At 29.3% G+C, this 23875-nt stretch overlaps 3 protein-coding genes across 3 annotated transcripts; all 3 read right to left on the bottom strand.

Annotated features, from left to right (window-relative positions):
- Positions 1-165: 165 nt before the first annotated feature.
- Positions 166-1763, bottom strand: LOC111418690 (Alg3, alpha-1,3- mannosyltransferase). Its single transcript, XM_023051334.2, has 2 exons — positions 1418-1763; positions 166-1366 (listed from the first exon to the last, which is right to left on the bottom strand). Exons 1-2 carry the CDS (start codon positions 1692-1694, stop codon positions 195-197), a joined length of 1449 nt encoding a protein of 482 aa, XP_022907102.2. The 5' UTR covers positions 1695-1763; the 3' UTR covers positions 166-194.
- A 1018-nt stretch (positions 1764-2781) lies between these two features.
- LOC111418670 (Leucine-rich repeat-containing G protein-coupled receptor 4) lies at positions 2782-22136 on the bottom strand. The gene is made up of 20 exons (XM_071201074.1): positions 21544-22136; positions 15700-15828; positions 13541-13730; positions 13416-13490; positions 13293-13364; positions 13172-13243; positions 13052-13123; positions 9542-9613; positions 9349-9489; positions 8758-8829; positions 8625-8696; positions 8496-8567; positions 8318-8434; positions 4980-5212; positions 4665-4927; positions 4266-4610; positions 4081-4215; positions 3127-4031; positions 2974-3057; positions 2782-2919 (listed from the first exon to the last, which is right to left on the bottom strand). Exons 1-18 carry the CDS (start codon positions 21629-21631, stop codon positions 3969-3971), a joined length of 2283 nt encoding a protein of 760 aa, XP_071057175.1. The 5' UTR covers positions 21632-22136; the 3' UTR covers positions 2782-2919; positions 2974-3057; positions 3127-3968.
- Positions 22137-22397: 261 nt separating this feature from the next.
- Positions 22398-23831, bottom strand: LOC111418693 (alpha-tocopherol transfer protein-like). Its single transcript, XM_023051336.2, has 4 exons — positions 23392-23831; positions 22931-23334; positions 22740-22850; positions 22398-22685 (listed from the first exon to the last, which is right to left on the bottom strand). Exons 1-4 carry the CDS (start codon positions 23507-23509, stop codon positions 22428-22430), a joined length of 891 nt encoding a protein of 296 aa, XP_022907104.1. The 5' UTR covers positions 23510-23831; the 3' UTR covers positions 22398-22427.
- Between the last annotated feature and the right edge of the window lie 44 nt (positions 23832-23875).

A 23875-nucleotide genomic window follows, 5' to 3' on the forward strand; every position in this document is an offset into this window, starting at 1 on the left:
ATAATTTAATGTTTTAACTTTTCCCCAACTAACTTCATTTCGTTAAAAAGTAAAACGTCAAACGCTCAAATTCAACTTAAATCATTTTTTGCCGTTTTTTTAGGCATAATTTGTGTTAACATCTAAAACATCGTAAATTGTTGTTACCCAAGAAAAACGAAGGTATGTAACAAAAAATTTTTATTCATAAAAACTCATTTTTGGTTCATAACTTTGTAGACACCATATAGGATGGAAAAGTGGCAAATATGCAATAAAGCGCTCGATATGTTTGTGCTGGGGTAAGTATTCCAACAAAATTCAACAACCGCTAACAACAAAAATATAATCGGCTTCCGATAAGGAGTCGAATGAACGAGGTACAACAAACTATGAAAGTACCAGCTATAAAATTGGTAATGCAAAGATCTAGCGCAAGTAATCCCGATTAAATTCGCCACAAAAAACGGCAAAACGAATAATCTAGTTACACTAGAAAAATCGACTTCCATTGTTTCTTTAATTTCTGGTTTAACTTCATCTTTTTTAATTTTATTCCTTGATTTTATTTGCCTCTCAAAGTTATCGATGAATTTTTGTTGATCCTTACTCAATTTTTCTTCCTCTTTATTAACACTTTTACTTTGTTTTAATTTTTTCCCTTTTCGAGCACCCTTTGTGTTCGTTTTTATCTCATCCAACGTCGATTTTATCGTAAAATAAGCGCTAAAATATTTCTTAACGCTCGAATAAAACAGAATTAACAACGAGACGTGTACCACTAACAACGCGACGTGGAAATTTTTATTTTCGAACAAATCCCGCGGTAAAAATCGGTAATTAACCGTCCATTTGTGCTCGAAAATTCGCCCCAAATCGAAACTTCCTTTGATGTAGCCCCAAAAATTCGCCCATAAAAATGGGGCGCCCAAAATTAATTGGACCACCCCACAAATAAAGAGGTTTAAGATGGTTTGGAGATACGTTAAGTTGGTTAAATAAGCTATTAATAAAGATGGGGCGTACAATAAGATGTTCATTTTTATGGAAACCGCGAATGAGTACAAAATGCTCCCCAAAATCCATTGATTCCTTAAAAATAACGTTAAGGATAAGTAAAAAAAGAATACGGCGAAAGGATCGTTGAATAAACGCAAAACGTAAATGGAATGTATCCGGTATGATGTAATTGTAGATAAAATTAATGCATACGGAGGAATTTTTTGAGTTTTCTTGTAAATTTCAAATGTTATGTAACTTTGTAGGATATAAAGCGATAAAAAAATATATTGAGCTAATCGGATGTTCTCCCCTTGGTTCGTTATGTAATAAAGTAACGAATAAACGTAAACAAAACCAGCCGGGTACACCAATGGGCCTGTATCACCTAAAAAAATCAAAAAAGGAGTTAAAACCTTAAATCGGGCACTAAATTTACCTTTTAATTCGCTATAATCTAACGTTCCATTTAAAACCCCTCCAACTTCTTGCATATAAGCAATCCAATCGATTTCTGTGTATTTAATCCTTTGGATTATAAAGATATTTAGAAATACCTCGAATATTAACAAAGCCCAACACGTTATGTACAATTTTTTGGGGTTATAAAGTAAATCTTTGATAAAATCCATGGTTAAGTAGCGTTTTAGGTCGAACGACATCGGCGAAGCTTTCCTGACCCGATTAACGGAAGTTTTATTTTTAGTTTGAGCCATTTTCGAAGGGTTTTGCCAAAAAATTCACTACTTCAAAAAGTGAGGTTAAGTTGTCATTTTTTTAATATTATTTTTTATAAGATTAATATGTAATGATTTATTTATAAGAAATGAAATAAGGAAATTGGAGTTATTCAAGTTTAAAAAGGGGGTTTAATTAATTTAGAGTTAAATTAATTTAAAAAAATTGTGTGTTTTAATTAATACATAAAAGATGGCGCTTCTATCTTGTTATTTTTTTATTCATTAATTTTGTTATTTCCTCTGAAGTATTAATTAATAATAATAATTGATTTAGGTAATTAGCGTGTTTGGAATGCGAATTTAAATTAATCATTTAATTTTAAATTCAATAATTTAAAAATTATTAGTTTAATTAGTTGTCAATAGATGGCGGTGTTTTAACCGGAAAATTTAATTTAAGTTTTTAATGCAAATAATTGTTATTTATAGGTGTATTAAGATGATTTCGATGGGGAAAATTGGTTTAGAGGCGATTTATTAATTAAATGAATAAAGGGGGAAGAAAAATTTAATTCCACCATCATTATTATAGTTAGTGGTGGTGAGATGGCGCTGTTTTCAATGCGGTAAGAATCTTTCCGATTCCTTAAAAATTAAACTTATAACTTTTAAAATGTTAAATTGAATTAAAATAATGCGTTCTAGGTGGATGCGGGGGCCCCTTTTTGCTATGGATCATTGTAATCTTGGTGTATCTTCGGTAAGTACAAACAAATTTAAAAAAAAAATTCTGGTGATTAAGGTTATGTTTTTTGTTGATTAAAAACTTTTAAAAGATTCTTAATTATCACCTTTGAGCGTGGTTTAACATGATTTATGAGTTAAATTGTTGATTTTAGTGCTAATTTCGAACAATTTTCCCCCAAATTTTTATTAAACAAAAATTGAGGTTATGTTGACTTATTTTGGTGAGTTATTTTTAATTTAATAATTATTTTTGCTTTTTTAATTCAATTTTAATCACGAAATGTAACTTTTTAGTTAATTTAATCAAAATTAATTAATTAAGTATTAATTAGTCCCCATAGATGGCGGTGTTTCAGCGGGAAATTTAAAACTAAAATTTTTTCAAATTAAATTTTTTATTAATAAACCATTTTAATGCAACAAATTAGGGTCGTTTTTTAATGATGAGCTCTCCGCTGAACGTGTCCAGGGGCGTTAATCAAAAATTTCTCCTCATTTCCGTCATATTTTGAGTCTAAAATCAATTTTTTGATTATTAATGCCAATTTTTGATAAAAAATTAACTTACAAGCATCGCGTTGGTTTAAATTCCGCTTAAATTGGAGCGATTTTCCCGTTAAACTCTTTTCCTGCGATTTTTTATGGGTTTTTGCTAAAAAAAAATTATTAATTGGGTAATCTATTTCGGTTATGACAAGTTTTAAATCGATTTTATACTCACCTTCCATGGAGTAAGCAAAAATTAACGCGAAAACTATGAAAAAGGTGAATTTGAAGTTCATTTTGTCCAACGTGAGAGGAAAATTAAAGTTTTATTTGTGAGGGGCTTCTTAAATACGCTTAAATATTAATTAATTATGTTTTTGCTCAATTTGGAATTCCTTTTTAAGTGGAATTTTGTAATAAATTATTTTATTATCTCGAAAAATGTCGGGAAATGTTATTTTTTCCAAAGAAAAATGTTTTAAGGCTTTTAAAGCGGAATTGTTTAGATAACAACAATATTTGCCGAGTTTTACTCGATAAACAACGCTTTGTTTTAGTTGTTTCGTTAAAAATGATGTTTAAGTTGACGGTGTTGGCGGTTTTGATCACTTTTTGTGCTTGTAATCACAAAATTCGGGACAATAAGAGTCATCGGCACAAAATTCGGAGTAAGTATGAAATAAAATTGATGAAATTAACTAAAATTTTTGTTTTTAGATGATTCCACGCCGAATATCTTTTATATTGAGGGCGATAAATTAATCGCAGCTTCAAATAATGATGTTAAACATCATATTAATCAGATTAAAAATGACTTGGAAGTCGATCCGTATCAAGATTTAGAAAAATCTAAGCGGAAATCATCGTATAAAAGGATTTATAAACCTTTTCCGATTACAAAACCTGAAATTAATAAGAAAATGATTTAATTTTTAATTAATTAAGATAGTGGGGTTGGTTATTGATAGATGGCGTTGTTTGTGGCGGGAAAATTTGTGTATTTGAATTAATTAACAACATTAAATTTATTTTTTGAAACATTTAACACTGATAAATGTTAATTAATTAATGAATTAATCAAACAGCTGTTGGTTTTTTGCTCGAATTTTCTTTGCTTGTCATTAAGCTGGATTGGGTCCCCTAAAAAATGGGAATTAAATAAATTTAATTAAATTAAACATTTTTTTACCCGATAATTTAATCCTCTGCGGTTATTTCCACCCAAAGAAAACAAACCCAGACTTAAACTCGACGCTGAATCATACCCTGAAGGATGTTCGCGTTTTTTGCGCCTCTTAACACAAAAAGCGCACGATTTTCTCATCTAAAATAGTCGAAATAAATCTATTTTATAACACCATAGAAAAAAATTACTTGTTTTTGAAAAATTGATGTTGTTAAGGTGTAAAGTACTGGATTTAGCGCCGAATTAATCGGTAACACAAAAATCGCCAACCAAGCGTACAAATATTTCGAAATATCGGCCCCTAATAACGCGGCTATTTTAACGATGATAATGGGGACCCAACATAAACAATCGGTTAATACGATTATTCCGAAACGTTTCGCCACTTTATCTCTGTCTTTGCTTTGTTGGGTTGATCTACAAGCTAATCCGCTTGTTTCAATTTCATGGATCATCCTGGCGTAAGCGTAAATGATGAAAACTAAAGCCAATGAGTTAATGATTACAAACATAACCGTTGAATAAATCCAACCCTGCAAGAAAACAAAAATTAATTAGATTAATACTAAATAAAAAATTAAAATTACCTGTTGAAAAGGTTCATGGACGTGTAAAGGTAAACAAACTCCATTGGTGTTATAAAAATCTTTAAAATAATCTGGATCGATTTTTGATAGTGGTAAAAATGCGATTAATCCCGCTATAAACCATAAAATTAATAATTGTAGCGTTGCGGTTTTCGCTGAAACTTGTTTCCTTGCTAAAGGTTTTGTGATTGAGATGAATCGATCCCACGTCACTAGTGAGAGGATGAATACTGATGAAACTGACGATAAAGTGCTTAAGAATCCTGGAAATTTTTTAAAATTATATGTGATTGTATTGAGATGCTGATTATTAACCGCAAATGTTGCAAGTTTTGCTGTGCCTCCAAGCGGATTCGTGCTGGACGTAAACGCCGCGGTATTTCATATCGACAATTGCGATTATGAATAAATATAAGCCCATTAATAAGTCGGAGAGGGCTAAGTTTTTTATGTAAAGTGAGTGGACGACGTTGTTGGTTTTTGCTAAGAATCTACCGATTAGGACTAAAAGGTTTCCGAAACAACCTACTGTTGCTATTATCCAAACGCTAGAAAATAATAATAATAATAACTCAAAAAATGGTGGTAGTCCAATAACTAATTACTACAATAAATGCTCAAATACACAGGATTAAAAGGATGTAGAAAATATAGAAAACGATTTTTTGATAGATATTAAAATGATCTTAATAAGAATCAAAAATGCTTTCATTTGATACCAAACATGATATATTTGGGTTAAAAAATAAAAAAGTTAGTTAGGAACTGTCAAATGTCAAAATTAAATATAACGATTTTTTGATAAATATTGAAATGATCTTAATAAGAATCAAAAATGCTTTCATTTGATACCAAACATGATATATTTGGGTTAAAAAATAAAAAAGTTAGGAACTGTCAAATGTCAAATTTAAATATAACGATTTTTTGATAAATATTGAAATGATCTTAATAAGAATCAAAAATGCTTTCATTTGATACCAAATATGATATATTTGTGTTAAAAATTAAAAAAGTTAGGTTATAAACTGTCAAATAATCGCCATCTTTTTTTTTTGTAAAAATTAAGATATCTCGATAACGGTTAGAGATAAATAAGTCAAGTTTGGGTTCATTTTAAAGCATTTTTAATTTTCTGTCCATTTATGTTAAAAAAGAACACCTTCATAGCCAAAAAAATTTTCGTTTATATTTAATTTTGACATTTGACAGTTTATAACCTAACTTTAACCCAAATATATCGTGTTTGATATCAAATGAAAACAATTTTGACGTGTTTTACGGTGATTGTTAGTGGAAATAACATTCCTAGAGTTGCATTATGTAATATAGGAGAAAACATATTAATTTTGACATTTGACAGTTTCTAACCTAACTTTTTTATACTCAGAGTTGAACCCAAACCCAACTTATTTATCTCCAACCCTTATCGAGATATTTTAACATTTAGCAAAAAAAAAAAGGCGATTATTTAAAATTTGACAGTTTCTAAACTAACTTTTTAATTTTATTTTTTAACCCAAATATATCATGCTGAAACATTGAAATGATCTTAATAAGAATCAAAAATGCTTTAATTTGATACCAAACATGATATATTTGGGTTAAAAAATAAAAAAGTTAGGAACTGTCAAATGTCAAAATTAAATATAACGATTTTTTGATAAATATTGAAATGATCTTAATAAGAATCAAAAATGCTTTCATTTGATACCAAACATGATATATTTATGTTAAAAATTAAAAAAGTTAGGTTATAAACTGTCAAATAATCGCCATCTTTTTTTTTGTAGAAATTAAGATATCTCGATAACGGTTAGAGATAAATAAGTCAAGTTTGGGTTCATTTTAAAGCATTTTTAATTTTCTGTCCATTTATGTTAAAAAAGAACACCTTTATAACCAAAAATTTTTTTCGTTTATATTTAATTTTGACATTTGACAGTTTATAACCTAACTTTAACCCAAATATATCGTGTTTGATATCAAATGAAAACAATTTTGACGTGTTTTACGGTGATTGTTAGTGGAAATAACATTCCTAGAGTTGCATTATGTAATATAGGAGAAAACATATTAATTTTGACATTTGACAGTTTCTAACCTAACTTTTTTATACTCAGAGTTGAACCCAAACCCAACTTATTTATCTCCAACCCTTATCGAGATATTTTAACATTTAGCAAAAAAAAAGGCGATAATTTAAAATTTGACAGTTTCTAAACTAACTTTTTAATTTTATTTTTTAACCCAAATATATCATGCTGAAACTTTGAAATGATCTTAATAAGAATCAAAAATGCTTTAATTTGATACCAAACATGATATATTTGGGTTAAAAAATAAAAAAGTTAGGAACTGTCAAATGTCAAAATTAAATATAACGATTTTTTGATAAATATTGAAATGATCTTAATAAGAATCAAAAATGCTTTCATTTGATACCAAACATGATATATTTGTGTTAAAAATTAAAAAAGTTAGGTTATAAACTGTCAAATAATCGCCATCTTTTTTTTTTGTAAAAATTAAGATATCTCGATAACGGTTAGAGATAAATAAGTCATGTTTGGGTTCATTTTAAAGCATTTTTAATTTTCTGTCCATTTATGTTAAAAAAGAACACCTTTATAGCCAAAAAAATTTTTCGTTTATATTTAATTTTGACATTTGACAGTTTATAACCTAACTTTAACCCAAATATATCGTGTTTGATATCAAATGAAAACAATTTTGACGTGTTATACGGGGATTGTTAGTAGAAATAAAATTAAAACTAGAAACTTCATATTAATTTTGACATTTGACAGTTTCTAACCTAACTTTTTTATGCTCGGAGTTGAACCCAAACTCAATTTATTTATCTCCAACCCATATCGAGATATCTTAACATTTAGCAAAAAAAATGGCGATTATTTAAAATTTGAGCTTACTTTATAACTTTTTATTTTTTAACCCAAATATCATGCTGAAACATTGAAATGATCTTAATAAGAATCAAAAATGCTTTAATTTGATACCAAACAAGATATATTTGGGTTAAAAAATAAAAAAGTTAGGAACTGTCAAATGTCAAAATTAAATATAACGATTTTTTGATAAATATTGAAATGATCTTAATAAGAATCAAAAATGCTTTCATTTAATACCAAACATGATATATTTGTGTTAAAAATTAAAAAAGTTAGGTTGGGAACTGTCAAATGTCAAAATTAAATATAACGATTTTTTGATAAATATTAAAATGATCTTAATCAGGATCAAAAATGCTTTGATTTGATACTAAACATGATATATTTAGGTTAAAAGATAAAAAAAGTTAGGTTAGAAACTGTCAAATAATCGCCATTTTCTTTTTTGTAAAAATTACGATATCTCGATAACGGTTAGAGATAAATAAGTCGAGTTTGGGTTCATTTTAAAGCATTTTTAATTTTCTGTTTATTTATGTTAAAAAAGAAACACCTTTATAACCAAAAATTTTTTTGAAAAACTTAAGTTTAAAAATTCACGCAAAATGTCAATATGATATGCGTTGCTTAGTTACCCGTTAGTTACCCTTAGTTACCACGGCCATTTTGGATTAAAGTGATGTGATTGGCTCATATTATTTTAGCGGGAAATTTGATGAATTCAAATTAATTTTTATTTACCTCGTCCTCAAAACGGGATTATGCAACAAATGTTTACTACTCGAGATACCATCATCTTTCGGGTTGCAATCTTTTAATAAAGGAACTGCCTTGCACATTTCAAATCTCCTAAAATATCTTTAAAAAAAATTTTTTAATTAATTTAATTAATTTTATTAATTTATTTTTTTTTATTTACACGTGTTCTAGTTTTTTTAACGGGGCAAATAATTTTTGGTTGAGGTTTTCATAAAAATTTCCCTCCAAATTCCTAAAATCATTAAAAAAAAATTTTCTTTTATTAAAATATTAATTAATAACGTCTTACAATGAAACTAAAGCTTCGAGGTCTTCGAATACCCCCGATTCGAAGTTTCGCAACGAATTTCCGTTTAAAGTTCTGCAACAACAGAATCGAGTTTTTAGCTCCGAATTCTTATTCAACACTTTAAGTAACTTACAAAGATGTTAATTTCGAGAGATTCCGAAATGTTCCTTTATATAAATTTTCTAAATTATTCTCACCTAGATCTCTTCATACATAAATAAATAAATAAATTTTTAATTAAATAAATAAAAAAATTTTTTGAAGTTAAACTCAAAGCGATTTTAACCAAACAACCTTGTTATGTTATGGTGGCTCTTTTACAACTAGTCTCATAAAAGAACTCGTATAATCCCGAATAAAGTATAATCCCGGAAGTTTCCTTCACAATTTCGAAACGAAATGTTTTATTAAACCCAAGAGGCACGCGTTTATTCGAACTTTTAGAAAAACTTTATTATATTTTATTTGATTTTTTTTGTTTTCATATAAATTTGAGTACTTTTTTTTATTAATTTATTATTTTTGGTTGATTCGCGTCACGCGAGTTATAAAAAAGTTAAATTGTCGTGGTTGAAGTGGTTAAACATTAGATAGCGTGATGGAAGTGCAATAAAAGCGATACGATTTATGAAATAGGGAACGTGAGAGCTTTTTATGGCTTTTATAATGGGGGAAATGTTTTTTTTTTGATTCATAAAATCACTTTGAGTTATTTAACCCTTACAATGTTGTTAATTGAGGTAATTTTGAGAAACTCAATCTCTCAATTGACACGATTTTGTTCCCGATTAAAGATAAAACGCTTAATGGGAGCTCGGAGAATGTGTTTTTTGCGATTTTAATTATTTTATTTCCTCGAATGTATCTAAAAAATTTTTTTTAAATTTAATTTAATTAAAAAATTGTTTAATACTCACAATTCGTTTAAATTTTGTAGATTTATAAACGTTTCTTCTTGGATTATTTCGATTTTATTGAAACTTAAGTCGCTAAAAGGTTGAATAAATAAAGTTTTTACAGTAAAACTTAGATATAACCTCGATATAACCGTACATCTAAATCCGAATGTTTCTAGTTCTATAGCTAATTGAGATATCGTTTTAGAATTTTATTTTTAACAACTTTTTTTTTGGTACGTATTAAATGACATAAACCGTACTATTCAGTGGGAAATTAAATTTCAACGATACAAGAAAATTTTATTAAGAAAAATTATTGCTGGTTTAATTCTAAACAAATCTTGTTCATAAATTTTTTTGATTTAACCAATAATTAAAAACATAACCTCAAAAAATAATTTTTTTGTATCAAAACAGCGACACCTAATTGAGATATCGATTTTTTTCATTAATAAAATCGTTTTAGAATTCAATTTTTAACAACTTTTGTTAAAAAATTTTTTTGATATATATTAAATGACATAAACCGTACTATTCAGTGGGAAATTAAATTTCAACGATAGAAAAAAATTTTATTAAGAAAAATTATTGCTGATTTAATTCTAAACAAATCTTGTTCATAAAATTTTTTGATTTAATCAATAATTAAAAATATAACCTCAAAAAATAATTTTTTTGTACCAAAACAGCGACACCTAATTGAGATATCGATTTTTTTCATTAATAAAATCGTTTTAGAATGCAATTTTTAACAACTTTTGTTAAAAATTTTTTTTGATATGTATTAAATGACATAAACCGTACTATTCAGTGGGAAATTAAATTTCAACGATAGAAAAAAATTTTATTAAGAAAAATTATTGCTGAGTTATTTTTAAACAAATCTTGTTCATAAATTTTTTTGATTTAACCAATAATTAAAAACATAACCTCAAAAAATAACTTTTTTGTATCAAAACAGCGACACCTAATTGAGATATCGATTTTTTTCATTAATAAAATCGTTTTAGAATTCAATTTTTAACAACTTTTGTTAAAAAATTCTTTTTGTTATGTATTAAATGAGTTAAATGACATAAACCGTACTATTCAGTGGGAAATTAAATTTTAACGATAGAAAAAAATTTTATTAAGAAAAATTATTGCTGAGTTATTTTTAAACAAATCTTGTTCATAAATTTTTTTGATTTAACCAATAATTAAAAACATAACCTCAAAAAATAATTTTTTTATATCAAAACAGCGACATCTATATGAGATATCGATTTTTTTCATTAATAAAATGGTTTTAGAATTCAATTTTTAACAACTTTTATTAGAAAATTTTTTTGATAAAAATGATGATTATTGAGATAACCTCAAAAACCTTGATTTTTATACCCGTTTATATCGCCATCTGGTGAAGATGTCGAAAATATCTTTTAAAAGATCAATTTTGAATGATATATTAAATAAATATGTAGATATTTTTCGATAAAACCACTACATTATGATATACCTATGTATTGAATGATGTATACCGTACTATTCAGTGGGAAATTAAATTTAAACGATCGAAAAAAATTTTATTAAGAAAAGTTATTGCTGATTTGATTCTAAACAAATCTTGTTCATAAAATTTTTTGATTTAATCTATAATTAAAAACATAACCTCAAAAATCTTGATTTTTATGACCGTATATGACGCCATCTGGTGGAGATATAGAAAATATGACTTTTTAGTCTACATAAAATGGGCTTCAATTTAACACCTAGCAACCCATGTTTTCAAACAAATTAATATTTCAGAAATGAAAAATGACAGCTGACTTGTTTTATTTTGAGGTTGAATTGCAATTGTTTCTTAATCTACGTAGAAAGGGCTTTAATTTGATACCTAACAACCCATCTTTTTAAACAAATTTAATTTTAAAAAATAAAAAATTACATTTGACAGCTGAAGTGGGTGGATTTGAGGTTAAATTGCAATCGTTTCTTAATCTACGTAGAAAGACCTTCAATTTGATACCCAACAATCCATGTTTTAAAACAAATTTAATTTTTTAAGAAATGAAAAATGACAGTTGACAGTCTGGTGGTTTATTTTGCGTTTGAATTTCATTTGTTTTTTAATCTACGTAAAGAGGGCTTCAATTTGACACCCAACAACCTATATTTTGAAAGAAATATAATTTTTAAGAAATGAAAAATGACAGCTGACAGTTGACTGGTTTTATTTTGAGGTTGAATTGTAATTGTTTCTTAATATACGTAATGAGGGCTTCAATTTGATACCCAACAACCCATATTTTGAAAGAAATTTAATTTTTAAGAAATGAAAAATGACAGCTGACAGTTGACTGGTTTTATTTTGAGGTTGAATTGTAATTGTTTCTTAATATACGTAATGAGGGCTTCAATTTGATACCCAACAACCCATATTTTGAAAGAAATTTAATTTTTAAGAAATGAAAAATGACAGCTGACAGTTGACTCGATTTATTTTAAAGTTAAATTGCAATTGTTTCTTAATCTACGTTAAAAGAGCTTCAATTTGATACCCCACAACTTATATTTTGAAAGAAATTTAATTTTTAAGAAATGAAAAATGACAGCTGACAGTTGACTCGATTTATTTTAAGGTTGAATTGCAATTGTTTCTTAATCTACGTTAAAAGGGCTTCAATTTGATACCCAATAACCCATATTTTGAAAGAAATTTAATTTTTAAGAAATGAAAAATGACAACTGACAGTTGACTCGATTTATTTTAAGGTTGAATTGCAATTGTTTCTTAATCTACGTTAAAAGGGCTTCAATTTGATACCCAACAACCTATATTTTGAAACAAATTTAATTTTTAAGAAATGAAAAATGACAGTTGACAGTTTGGTTGGTTTATTTTGCGTTTGAATTTCAATTGTTTTTTAATCTACGTAAAGAGGGCTTCAATTTGATACCCAACAACCTATATTTTGAAAGAAATATAATTTTTAAGAAATGAAAAATGACAGCTGACAGTTGACTCGATTGATTTTAAGGTTGAATTGCCATTGTTTCTTAATCTACGTTAAAAGGGCTTCAATTTGATACCCAATAACCCATAGTTTGAAAGAAATTTAATTTTTAAGAAATGAAAAATGACAGCTGACAGTTGACTCTATTTATTTTAAGGTTGAATTGCAATTGTTTCTTAATCTACGTTAAAAGGGCTTCAATTTGATACCCAACAACCCATATTTTGAAAGAAATTTAATTTTTAAGAAATGAAAAATGACAGTTGACAGTTAGGTTGGTTTGTTTTGCGTTTGAATTTCAATTGTTTTTTAATCTACGCAAAAAGAGCTCCAATTTCATATCTAACGTCCCTATTCAACGTTAAGGTACAATTCTGTGACAGGCGACAGACTGCAAACCGCAAACCGCAGGCGACACTACTGGTTTCTATGCGGAATTCTATCTATTTTTTGAATCTTTCTACTTTTAGGTCTAATTATTAAGTTATATCGAGGTTTTACCGTATATTATAAGATGATTAAGTTTGCTTACAGCTTAAGTAGTCGAGTTAAGTTACAAAAGAAGTCCGCATGGACGTCGGCGATTCTATTGTAGCTTAAAACCCTGTTGAGAAACGGTTTAAATTAATTAATTAACGTACGTGGCACTTACAGGGTGTTTAAGATGTTGTTTTCGCCGAAACTGCAATCAATCAGGCTTTGTATCCGGTTATTATCTAGATATCTAGAAACGAAATTTTAGTTTTTGTTCCACAAAATAATCGAAACCTTACATCTCTTTGAGATGGGTTAACCCGAAAAACGCGGAACTTTTAATTTCGTTGATTTCGCAGTGCTTCATAACCCTAAAAGTTAATAAATTAAAAAAATTAATTAATTTTTTTTTGTTACAATACATTTTTTGAACGTTGTTGGGGACCTCATCGAATAATTTTTTGTTTAAAACTTTGAAAGTGTTCCCGGATAAATCCCTGGAAATTAAAAACAAACAATTTTTTTCCCCCCACTCCGCCAAACTTACAATATATCAATTTCAAAATCTTTTATATCCGGGATTTCGATTAATTCCAAATTTTTGCACAACAAATCGCGATGGCGACACAAACATTTTCCTTCGTACTCCAATTTGCACCTCTCATCCAAATCGTCGTTAACCGCTTTGGGGTTTTTGGAAAATATCCGATCCCAAAACGCATCCAAATGGTAATCATCTAAAATAATCATTCTAAAATCATTTTTAATTTTCAGTGAATTTCACATAAGATGCAATACACAAAAATATATTTCCATAGAAACCAGGGTTAATTTGTCCCACATAAAATGCAACATGTCTGAATATTTCTAGTTTTTGAAATAAAATGTCAACCTCAATTTTGACATATTTATAATCTTCATTAAAAATCCTTTAAAATGAGTACAAACATGACATATTTATTTTCAATATTAATGAAATTAAGATTAACTTCCGGTTAGAAATGTCAACGTCAATTTTGAGATATTTGTAATCGCCGTGAAAAATCCTTTAAAATGAGCCCAAACATGATGCATTTATCTCGAAAAACAAAAAAGTTAGAATGAAAAAACGTTAAATCTGAAGTTGGCAACAATGAAGATAGCAATTTAACTTTTAAATATTAATACCAACCTTAATTTTTGATTTTTTTTATTATACTTTTGTTTTTGTGACAAATTTTAAGACATTTTATAAAAATTAAGAATATGTCAAAATTGACGTTGACATTTCTAACCGGAAGTTGACCATAACTTCATTAATATTCGAGATAAATATGTCGTGTTTGTACTCATTTTAAAGGATTTTTAATGGAGATTATAAATATGTCAAAATTGAGGTTGACATTTTAAGCCTGAAGTTAGATATCATATATAGATAAATAAACAACGTTATGGTGTCCTTTCACGATGTATTTTTTATTAATAAATCTTTAAAATCAGTCCCAACATGATACATTTATCTCAAAAAACAACGAAGTTATAATAAAAAATATTAAAGTTGGCAACATTGAAATAAATAACATAATTCTTAAATATTAATACCAACCTTAATTTTGATTTTTTTTGATTATATTTTTGTTTTTGTGATAAATTTGAGGACATTTTATAAAAATTAAGAATATGTCAAAGTGACATTGACATTTCAAACCGGAAGTTGCTTATATCTCGAGTAATATTGGAATTAAACGTATCATGTTGGGGCTTATTTTAAAGGATTTTTAATGAAGATTACAAATATGTCAAAATTGACGTTGACATTTCTAACCGGAAGTTGACCATAACTTCATTAATATTCGAGATAAATATGTCGTGTTTGTACTCATTTTAAAGGATTTTTAATGGAGATTATAAATATGTCAAAATTGAGGTTGACATTTTAAGCCTGAAGTTAGATATCATATAATAGATAAATAGACAACTTCATGGTGTCCTTTCACGATGTATTTTTTATTAAAAAACCTTCAAAATTAGTCCAAACATGCTACATTTATCTCGAAAAACAACAAAGTTATAATAAAAAATATTAAAGTTGGCAACATTGAAATTACCAACGTAATTCTTAAATATTAATACCAACCTTAATTTTAAATTTTTTGATATTTTTGTTTTGTGATAAATTTTAAGACATTTTATAAAAATTAAGAATATGTCAAAGTGACATTGACATTTCAAACCGGAAGTTGCTTATATCTCGAGTAATATTGGAATTAAACGTATCATGTTGGGGCTTATTTTAAAGGATTTTTAATGAAGATTACAAATATGTCAAAATTGACGTTAACATTTCTAACCGGAAGTTGACCATAACTTCATTAATATTCAAGATAAATATGTCGTGTTTGTACTCATTTTAAAGGATTTTTAATGAAGATTACAAATATGTCAAAATTGACGATGACATTTCTAACCGGAAGTTGATCATAAGCTCATTAATATTAAAGATAAATATGTCGTGTTTGTACTCATTTTAAAGGATTTTTAATGAAGATTACAAATATGTCAAAAGCAAAATTTTTCCTTTGCAAAACTCCCCAATTCCTGTACCATTAAGCTATGTTACATTTTATGTGGTACAGTGCAAGTACATAGTAGTTTTGTAACTATGGTTACACCATTCATATATTGCGAGTTATATGAAATTGCCAATTAATAAAATATTAAACAAACCGCAATAACTCGGATTTTCATCCGCCCCATACGGACAATCGATTAAAACGTTACAAAATTTATGTTGTGGGATACAAATCGTTGAATTCGGACATAAAAGCTCACCAACGGTGCAATTTATCGAACTTTCTGGAAAGAAACGTAATTAAACTTCCTGAATCGTCGTAATCGATCAAAATTGACCGTTTTGCGTAATTGATGCCTATCTAGAGTTAATTTTCGCTCGTTTAACGACGATAAATAAAGGTTTCCCCTTCTTAAACTGTCATTTTAATAAATTAATGGCACATTTTGATTCAAAATGGGCGAAAATGGTGGAGAAAATATAAAGTATTTTGTAAGTTCTCTTTAATTTTGTTATAAGGCTTCGAACCGTAAAAAAAAATTTAACGGTTTTCACCTGAAAAAACAAAAATCGCACTAACATAAACTTACACAAATATAAATTGTGTTAAAACTTGAGTTAAATCGCATTTACGTTATTTATTTTAGTTTGAAGTTGAGTTTAGAATCGGGTTTTCTTTGACCGTTTAAGCGGAAGATTCTTAAACGTTAAATATTTCCCGAAATATAATAAAGTTCTTTGAAAATGTTGTATTAAATTGTGCAATGTTTGATTAGAAAAATTTGCATATGAAGCCCGTCCTTAATTGGGATCATTCAAAGTTGGCCGAGTCAATTAGTTTATCGATTTTGCGGTTTATTTAGCGTGACGATAGATTCGAACGTTAAATATGACGTTGGAAGTTGGAAATCGACATGTCCAAAGTTTCGGACAAGCTTGAACTTGTCGAACATTATTATTAGTAAATTTAAAATGTGACGTTTCGATTTTAATCATTTTTAATAATTCAATTTTAAGACTGCTTTAACATTTACACGAAATCAACCCCAACTTCATTCACAAAACACAAATTGGCCATTTTTTGCTATACTAATAGTTTTATGCTTAATTTTATTTAAAATGGTGATTTATATAAAAGATGATAGATTCAAAATGCCGAGGTCGCTTGCGACCGAGGCACTGGAGTTGATATGATACTGACACAAACTTTGTCAATATTATAATAAGGCGTACTATATGCTAAAAACGCCGAGGTCGCTTGCGGCCGAGGCGCTAGAGTTGATATGATGTCGACATAAAGATGACCAGCACTATAATGAAGTATCATATATACTCAAAAAGCCGAGGTCGCTTGCGGCCGAGGCACTGGAGTTGATATGATACTAACACAAACTTTGTCAATATTATAATAAGGCGTACTATATGCTAAAAACGCCGAGGTCGCTTGCGGCCGAGGCGCTAGAGTTGATATGATGTCGACATAAAGATGACCAGCACTATAATGAAGTATCATATATACTCAAAAAGCCGAGGTCGCTTGCGGCCGAGGCACTGGAGTTGATATGATACTAACACAAATTTTGTCAATATTATAATAAGGCGTACTATATGCTAAAAACGCCGAGGTCGCTTGCGGCCGAGGCGCTAGAGTTGATATGATGTCGACATAAAGACGACCAGCACTATAATGAAGTATCATATATACTCATAAAGCCGAGGTCGCTTGCGGCCGAGGCACTGGAGTTGATATGATACTAACACAAATTTTGTCAATATTATAATAAGGCGTACTATATGCTAAAAACGCCGAGGTCGCTTGCGGCCGAGGCGCTAGAGTTGATATGATATCGACATAAAGATGACCAGCACTATAATGAAGTATCATATACAGGTGTTTCGGTGACTCGGGGAACAAATTTAACCATATATACTAGAGTGAAAATGATGACGATTCATGTAAAAAAAATTAGTAAACGTCTTCAAATTTCAAAGATACAGGCCATAAAAGTTAGGAAATTTTAACACATTTTTCCAAACATCTTAAACACTATTTACAGTAAAGCGTTGAAATTTTGTACAGGGTGTCCCAATTTCGATGTCCGCATAGGCTATCTCCGAAACTAAAAGAGATAGAAAAAAAGTAGCTTACATGTCATGATCTCGTTTTTCGAGAAAATGCTAATGCCGAAAACTCCGAACAGCTATCGTCTTTTGTTTTCGCCCTATCGGCAAAAACTGAAAATTTTGCAAAAACGACAATCGCGAATATCTCACTTATTATCAAAGATGGAGAATTATAAATACAACATTATATGGGCAATTTTTTACGAAGAATTCAGTGGCGTAGGTAGAATTTTTTTCCCATCTTTTATTTTCGAGATTTTAGACGTAACTTTATTTTTTTAAATGGAAACCATAGTTGGCTATGACTTAAAATAATTTGTTATTTTCTTCTGATAACAAATATATATAGTTTGTGGGGTATATTTCTTATAGTTATTGAATAATTAACAAAAATTCATTTTGTTCCGTCTAAATCTAATGTATGTATTTAAAAGTTATTGTTGCTATGGTGATAACTAAGGCACGGAACTTTTGTAACAAAAGAATACGATTTCCCCCCTCCACTTGTTCTCAGTGGCTTCCTAGAAAACTAGCCAATGAGAACAAGTGGAGGGGGGAAATCGTATCGTTTTGTTACAAAAGTTTCGTGCCTTAGTGATAACCATACATACTATGATGGAATATAATGTATCAATTTTTTTTGTTCTTTTTAAAACTATTGTATGTATTTAAAACTTAATTTTGTTATGGTGATAACCATACCATGAGGGAAAGCATTGTTTCCAATTATTGTCAAAGTTTGTAGCAAGGAGTTTGTAGTAGTATTTAAAAATTCACTAACAACTCTGGCATTATGTGCTGGTGCTCCGTCATATTGAAAATATATCATTTGAGACATATTTAGTTCCAAATTGTCGACCAAAGGCTGCCTTAATATATTGAGGTATTTCTCTGAGTTTAAGGTTTTATGGTAGATACTATATGGCAAAATTCTATTATCTAAAAGGGCACACCATACATTGAACCCCAAGCTTCTTTGAACACTCAGAGACTTCTTCGGTCCAGATAACAGTTTGAACAAACAGCAGACTATTTAATTTTTCTAAATATCATCTACAAAATTCTAATCTTCGATTGACATCTCCGGCACGTAAATAAGGAGTTAGCCCCGCTTTGTATGGTTTATACTTATTTTTCTTTCATATTCGGGAGCAACGGCTTTTGGGTCAGACGTCTTGTTGCAATTTCTCTTGCAGGTCATTTTGGTATGTTTTTGTATGTGGTTTGGGGAAGGACCAAATATCTATTAAATTTTCTGCTAACCGGCTGAAGGTTCTTACGTGCGGTTGTCTTCTTTCTGGATATCTTGTGAAATAAAATTCCGCGGCTAACGTCGCATTCTTATCTGATAACATATAGCATTCCATCATGTTACATTTTTCATAATTTTCGAAATTCATTGTAAAGTTTTATTCAGTTTTGTTATATTTTGACACTTAACATGCTGGTGCATCGTACCAGCACATAATGCCAGAGTTGTTATCGAATTTTTAAATACAAACTTTGGCAATTATTTGATACATTATGTTGCATCATAGTATGTATGGTTATCACCATAGCAACATTAACTTTTAAATACATACATTAGTTTTAGATAGAACAAAATGAATTTTTGTTAATTATTCAATAACTATAAGAAATATACCCCACAAACTATATATATTTGTTATCAGAAGAAAATAACAAATTATTTTAAGCCATAGCCAACTATGATTTCCATTTAAAAAAATAAAGTTACGTCTAAAATCTCGAAAATAAAAGATGGGAAAAAAATTCTACCTACGCCACTGAATTCTTCGTAAAAAGTTGCCCATATAATGTTTTATTTATAATACTCCATCTTTGATAATAAGTGAGATATTCGCGAATGTCGTTTTCGCAAAATTTTCAGTTTTTGCCGATAAGGCGAAAACAAAAGACGATAGCTGTTCGGAGTTTTCGGTATTAGCATTTTCTCGAAAAACGAGATCATGACATGTAAGCTACTTTTTTTCTATCTCTTTTAGTTTCGGAGATAGCCTATGCGGACATCGAAATTGGGACACCCTGTACAGTGTAAATCAATGTCATGTAAAATCGTTAGGCAATTTATGAATTGGATCGGTCATCGGGATCAATGCTATACAGGATGTTCCTAAAGTTTGTTTGTTCAGAACTTTGTTATTCTATCATAACCGTACATTTATGTTTGCAGTTTCTAATAGCAAATTTAATTTAGAAACTTTTATTAGATTTTATTTATTTTTATTTCTCAAAAACTATAAATGCTAGAAAAATGAAATTTGGGGAATATGTTTAATTCATAATAGGGCACGTTTTGACCCTATTTGTACTTTCATCCTACCCTTCTAAACTACTACATTTTGGGTATACAGTGTGTCCCCGGATAGGTGAAACGACTCTTATAAAAGGTAAATTTTTTTCGATATTAATTCTTATTTTTTGAGGTTTAGCCCTGCTTGATTAAAGCCTAATTTTAAACATATTTTCAATTTTTAAAAAACAAGTGAGCCTTGACAGTGAAAGAAAAACTCTTTTTGTGGCAGGTAAAGTATCTTTTCTGTTTACAGTACGTGAAAGTGTTACTAAGAAGTTTTGTTCAGAATGAAAAACTATGGCCATATGCAAATTTTCGGATTGATCGGCCTACTTTGAAAATATCCATATCAAACAATTTTATTTCTAACAAAGACTGCCATGGATAAAACAAAATTGCTTTCCTGTCACTAGTAATCTGTCAAACTGTAATTTAGTAAATTTAAAGTGATTTTTTAATAGAATGTTAACATTAGAGGAAAAAGTTTACGTGATTCAGTGTTATGGAATCGGGGAAAAACCGATAAATGTGGCAACTTGTTGGCGTTTAATCAAAAGTTTACTATTTTTTTGTTTTACTATTGACGAAAATAACCAAAAATGGGTTTTATCAAAGTAGGCCGATGATTCCGAAAATTTGCATATGGCCCTAACTTTTCATTCTGAATAAAATTTCTTAGTAATATTTTACCATACTGTAAAGAGAAAAGGCACTTTACCTAATGCACAAGAAGTTTTCGCTTCAGTGTCAACAAACATTTGTCTTTTAAAATTTGAAAATATGTTCAAAATTAGTCTTTAACCAAGCAGGGATGAACCCCAAAAGATGACAATTAATATCGAAAAAAATTTACATTTTATAAGAGTCGTTTCACCTATCCGGGGACACACTGTATATGATGCTTTATTACAGTATTGACCATCTTTATATCGACAATGTATCAACTCTAGCGCTTCGGCCGCAAGCGACCTCGGCTTTTTTTAATTATAGGACGCTTTATTCTAGTATTGACAAAGTTTGTGATAATATCATATCAACTCCAGTGCCTCGGCCGCAAGCGACCTCGGCGTTTTGGGTATATATGATGCTTTATTACAGTACTGACCATTTTTATGTCGACAACATATCAACTCTAGCGCCTCGGCCGCAAGCGACCTCGGCGTTTTCAATATATGTAATGTTTTTTTTATAGTGTTAATCACGTTTGTGTCATTGTCATATCAACTTCCAGCGCCTCGGCGTTTTGCATATATATGATACTTTATTATAGTCTTGACCATATTTCTGTCGATATTATCACATTTCTAAAAGATTCTTAAGATAAGTTGAGGACTCAACAACTTTTAATACAGAGTTTGATTTTTAATATTTTAGAAAAATTAATTTTTATTTGTTTTAGTACATTTGTTTGTTCGATATTATTAAATGGTCTTAATTAACTGCGTTCTTCCTCCAAGTAAATCCTCCTTAGGGAATACTAATCAAAGGACGTTGTCCTTTTTTCATCCAATTATTTCGGAATTAAGTTTGCAAATAACAAATATTACAAACAACTTACCATCTCCCACAACGAAATTTTCTTTACAAATTAAAAACCCACACAAAATTAATTTTACAAGAAAGTTATTAACCATGTTTTTTGTCATTTTACAAACTCATTTTAATACGATAACGATTTAATTTAATAGTAATTATTAATAATTAAAATTTACTTTGAAGCGAAGTTCATTAACGGCTCCTATTTAGTTTAGCTTCGCGAAGAAGTGGTTCCACGAAACACGTTCGAACTTGACTGGCGGCGTTTATAAACCACGCACGAAAACAACCAAAACGATTTTCGTTTTCAATAAAAAGTAGGGCTAAGAAATTTACCGAAAATATTAACATTAGGATTATAGATTATTACTCAAGGTTGATGTTTATTTAAAATCTCGTTTAATAATCGCGATTGTTTAACTATTTAATTTAACTATTATTATTACGACGCAACTAAAAGACGATTTTAAAACTTTTTCGAATTTAATTTCGATTTCGATTGGGTAATAAAATCGATTTTAAAAGTTTGTGTAAATATTTAGATGAAACTTTTTTTTAATGAGGATTTTAATAGATTTTTTTATCATTTTTAGAGTTGATTGCTTACTAAAAGCATGCTAAAAGCAGACTGGGGAGAAGCGAAAAGTTCTTGTTGATGCTGATCAAAATGCGCATGATCTAAGTTTCAAGATGATGCGGAGAAGATTAGATTTATTAAAGGTAAGATTTTTTAAGTTTATTTTAATTAAATTAAAAAAATTTTAATTATTTAAAAAAATTAATTAAAATTAAAAAAATTAGGGCGACATCTATGATTTAATAGACTTATTTTTAGCCGAGTTTCAAACCAAAATTAAAGGGTACAAATAAAAATCGTTTTAAGTCAAAATTTTTAATGAATTAATTTTAAAAAACATCCAATTTCTTGAAGCTTCCGGCCATTTCGGGTTCTTCATCTAAATATTTAGCTTTCCCCCCGACGCGTTTAGTTTCATCTGCGATTTCTTTCTCATCTTCGCGCAAAAATTGTTGGTTATCCACCAAGGATTTGTTCACCTCTTTTTGCATCGCCACCAAAGATTCATTTTGTCCCGAATACTCGCTTGGTAAAGCATCTTTAGGGATGAACTCGAATAATCCATCAACCGAAGTGTGGAGGTGAAGCTAAATAAATTTTTTAATTAAATATTTTATTAATTTGAAATAATTTTAACTTACCGCGTCTAAAATGTCTTTGTTGATGAAAGATTTCACTAAATTTAGAAGTTTTTGGGCCAAAGCGCTTACATTGACGATGTGGATCTCTTTGGTCCTGATTGGGAGGGCTTCCTGTTGATTGAGTTGCGTTATATAATGAGTTAACACTTTTGTGTCTTATCTTAAGATTAAAATCGGAAAGATTATCTCACCTGAAGGAAATACATGTATTTTCTGGTCACGTTGATGTTAACTTTAGCGATATGGCTCAAACTGAGCCCTTCCATATCGATGACCAAAACGTGCCCCTCGCAAGTTCCTAATTGGGCCAAAAGCACGCTTAGGACCATATCGAAGTATTTAATAACCTCCAAGTTGCTGAAGTTATCGCTGTTTTTGTCCATCAATTTGCAGAATAAAACGGTGTACCCATTTTTGCTCTTTTTAGGCAATAACGTGGCAGTTACGATGCTCATGATGTCTTTAACCGAATCAACGGTTCTGTTTGCAAAAATATCGGGGCATTGGGCTTTAATCGTGTAATATTTATCGATGCAAGTCTTGGTTGCCTCCAAGCGATAATAATTACTTTGCAAAAATTGGATCAATTTTACCTCTAAAATTATTTTAAATAACTTTATTTTATTTTAAATTAAAATAAATCTTTTCTTACCGGAAATTTTGGGTAAATGAGGTTGTTTTTTAGCCCACTCCTCCAAAGCCTCGACATCTTCCTTACGGATCTTTTTGTCTTTATTATATTCGCTTTCGGCGGTTGCGAATTGTGTCATTTTGAGAAGTCGTCGAACTCGAATCGAATCGATTTGAACAATGATCGATATTCGAAGCTTGAGTCGAGGTATTATCCACTTTTTCGGCTTTTAAATTTTAATATAAAGATAAGATACACAATACAGTAGAAAAACGAATATAATACGCGATTGTTTAAAGAGAGGGGTCCAACGTTCAAAAATTCTCTCGATATTTTTTCGCCCCCACCCAACAAACAATCTTTAAAGTTTAAGTAATCGAAATTTATTGTTTCTTTCTTTTTTTTTAAGCGAGATTAAATTGCATTGATATTTCTTGCACGTTCACTTTGAAACGGGTTACAATTCGGTGATAATTTTGTATTAATAGAGTGAGTAAAGGTGGAA

Source organism: Onthophagus taurus, unplaced genomic scaffold (assembly GCF_036711975.1).
Source record: "Onthophagus taurus isolate NC unplaced genomic scaffold, IU_Otau_3.0 ScKx7SY_16, whole genome shotgun sequence".
Taxonomy (NCBI): Eukaryota; Metazoa; Arthropoda; class Insecta; order Coleoptera; family Scarabaeidae; genus Onthophagus; species Onthophagus taurus.

Bases quoted from the DNA above. Each gene is read 5' to 3' on its own strand.
- LOC111418670 (XM_071201074.1), bottom strand. From the start codon at position 21,631: ATGACAAAAAACATGGTTAATAACTTTCTTGTAAAATTAATTTTGTGT. The intron at 15,829-21,543 runs GTAAGTTGTTTG...GTTTCTTTCCAG, and splicing joins AAATTTCGTTGTGGGAGATG to AAAGTTCGATAAATTGCACC. The intron at 4,032-4,080 runs GTAAAAAAATGT...CCCATTTTTTAG, and splicing joins GCAGAGGATTAAATTATCGG to GGGACCCAATCCAGCTTAAT.
- LOC111418690 (XM_023051334.2), bottom strand. From the start codon at position 1,694: ATGGCTCAAACTAAAAATAAAACTTCCGTTAATCGGGTCAGGAAAGCT. The intron at 1,367-1,417 runs GTAAATTTAGTG...TGATTTTTTTAG, and splicing joins AGATTATAGCGAATTAAAAG to GTGATACAGGCCCATTGGTG.
- LOC111418693 (XM_023051336.2), bottom strand. From the start codon at position 23,509: ATGACACAATTCGCAACCGCCGAAAGCGAATATAATAAAGACAAAAAG. The intron at 23,335-23,391 runs GTAAGAAAAGAT...AAATAATTTTAG, and splicing joins TCATTTACCCAAAATTTCCG to AGGTAAAATTGATCCAATTT. The intron at 22,686-22,739 runs GTAAGTTAAAAT...AAATTTATTTAG, and splicing joins ACAAAGACATTTTAGACGCG to CTTCACCTCCACACTTCGGT.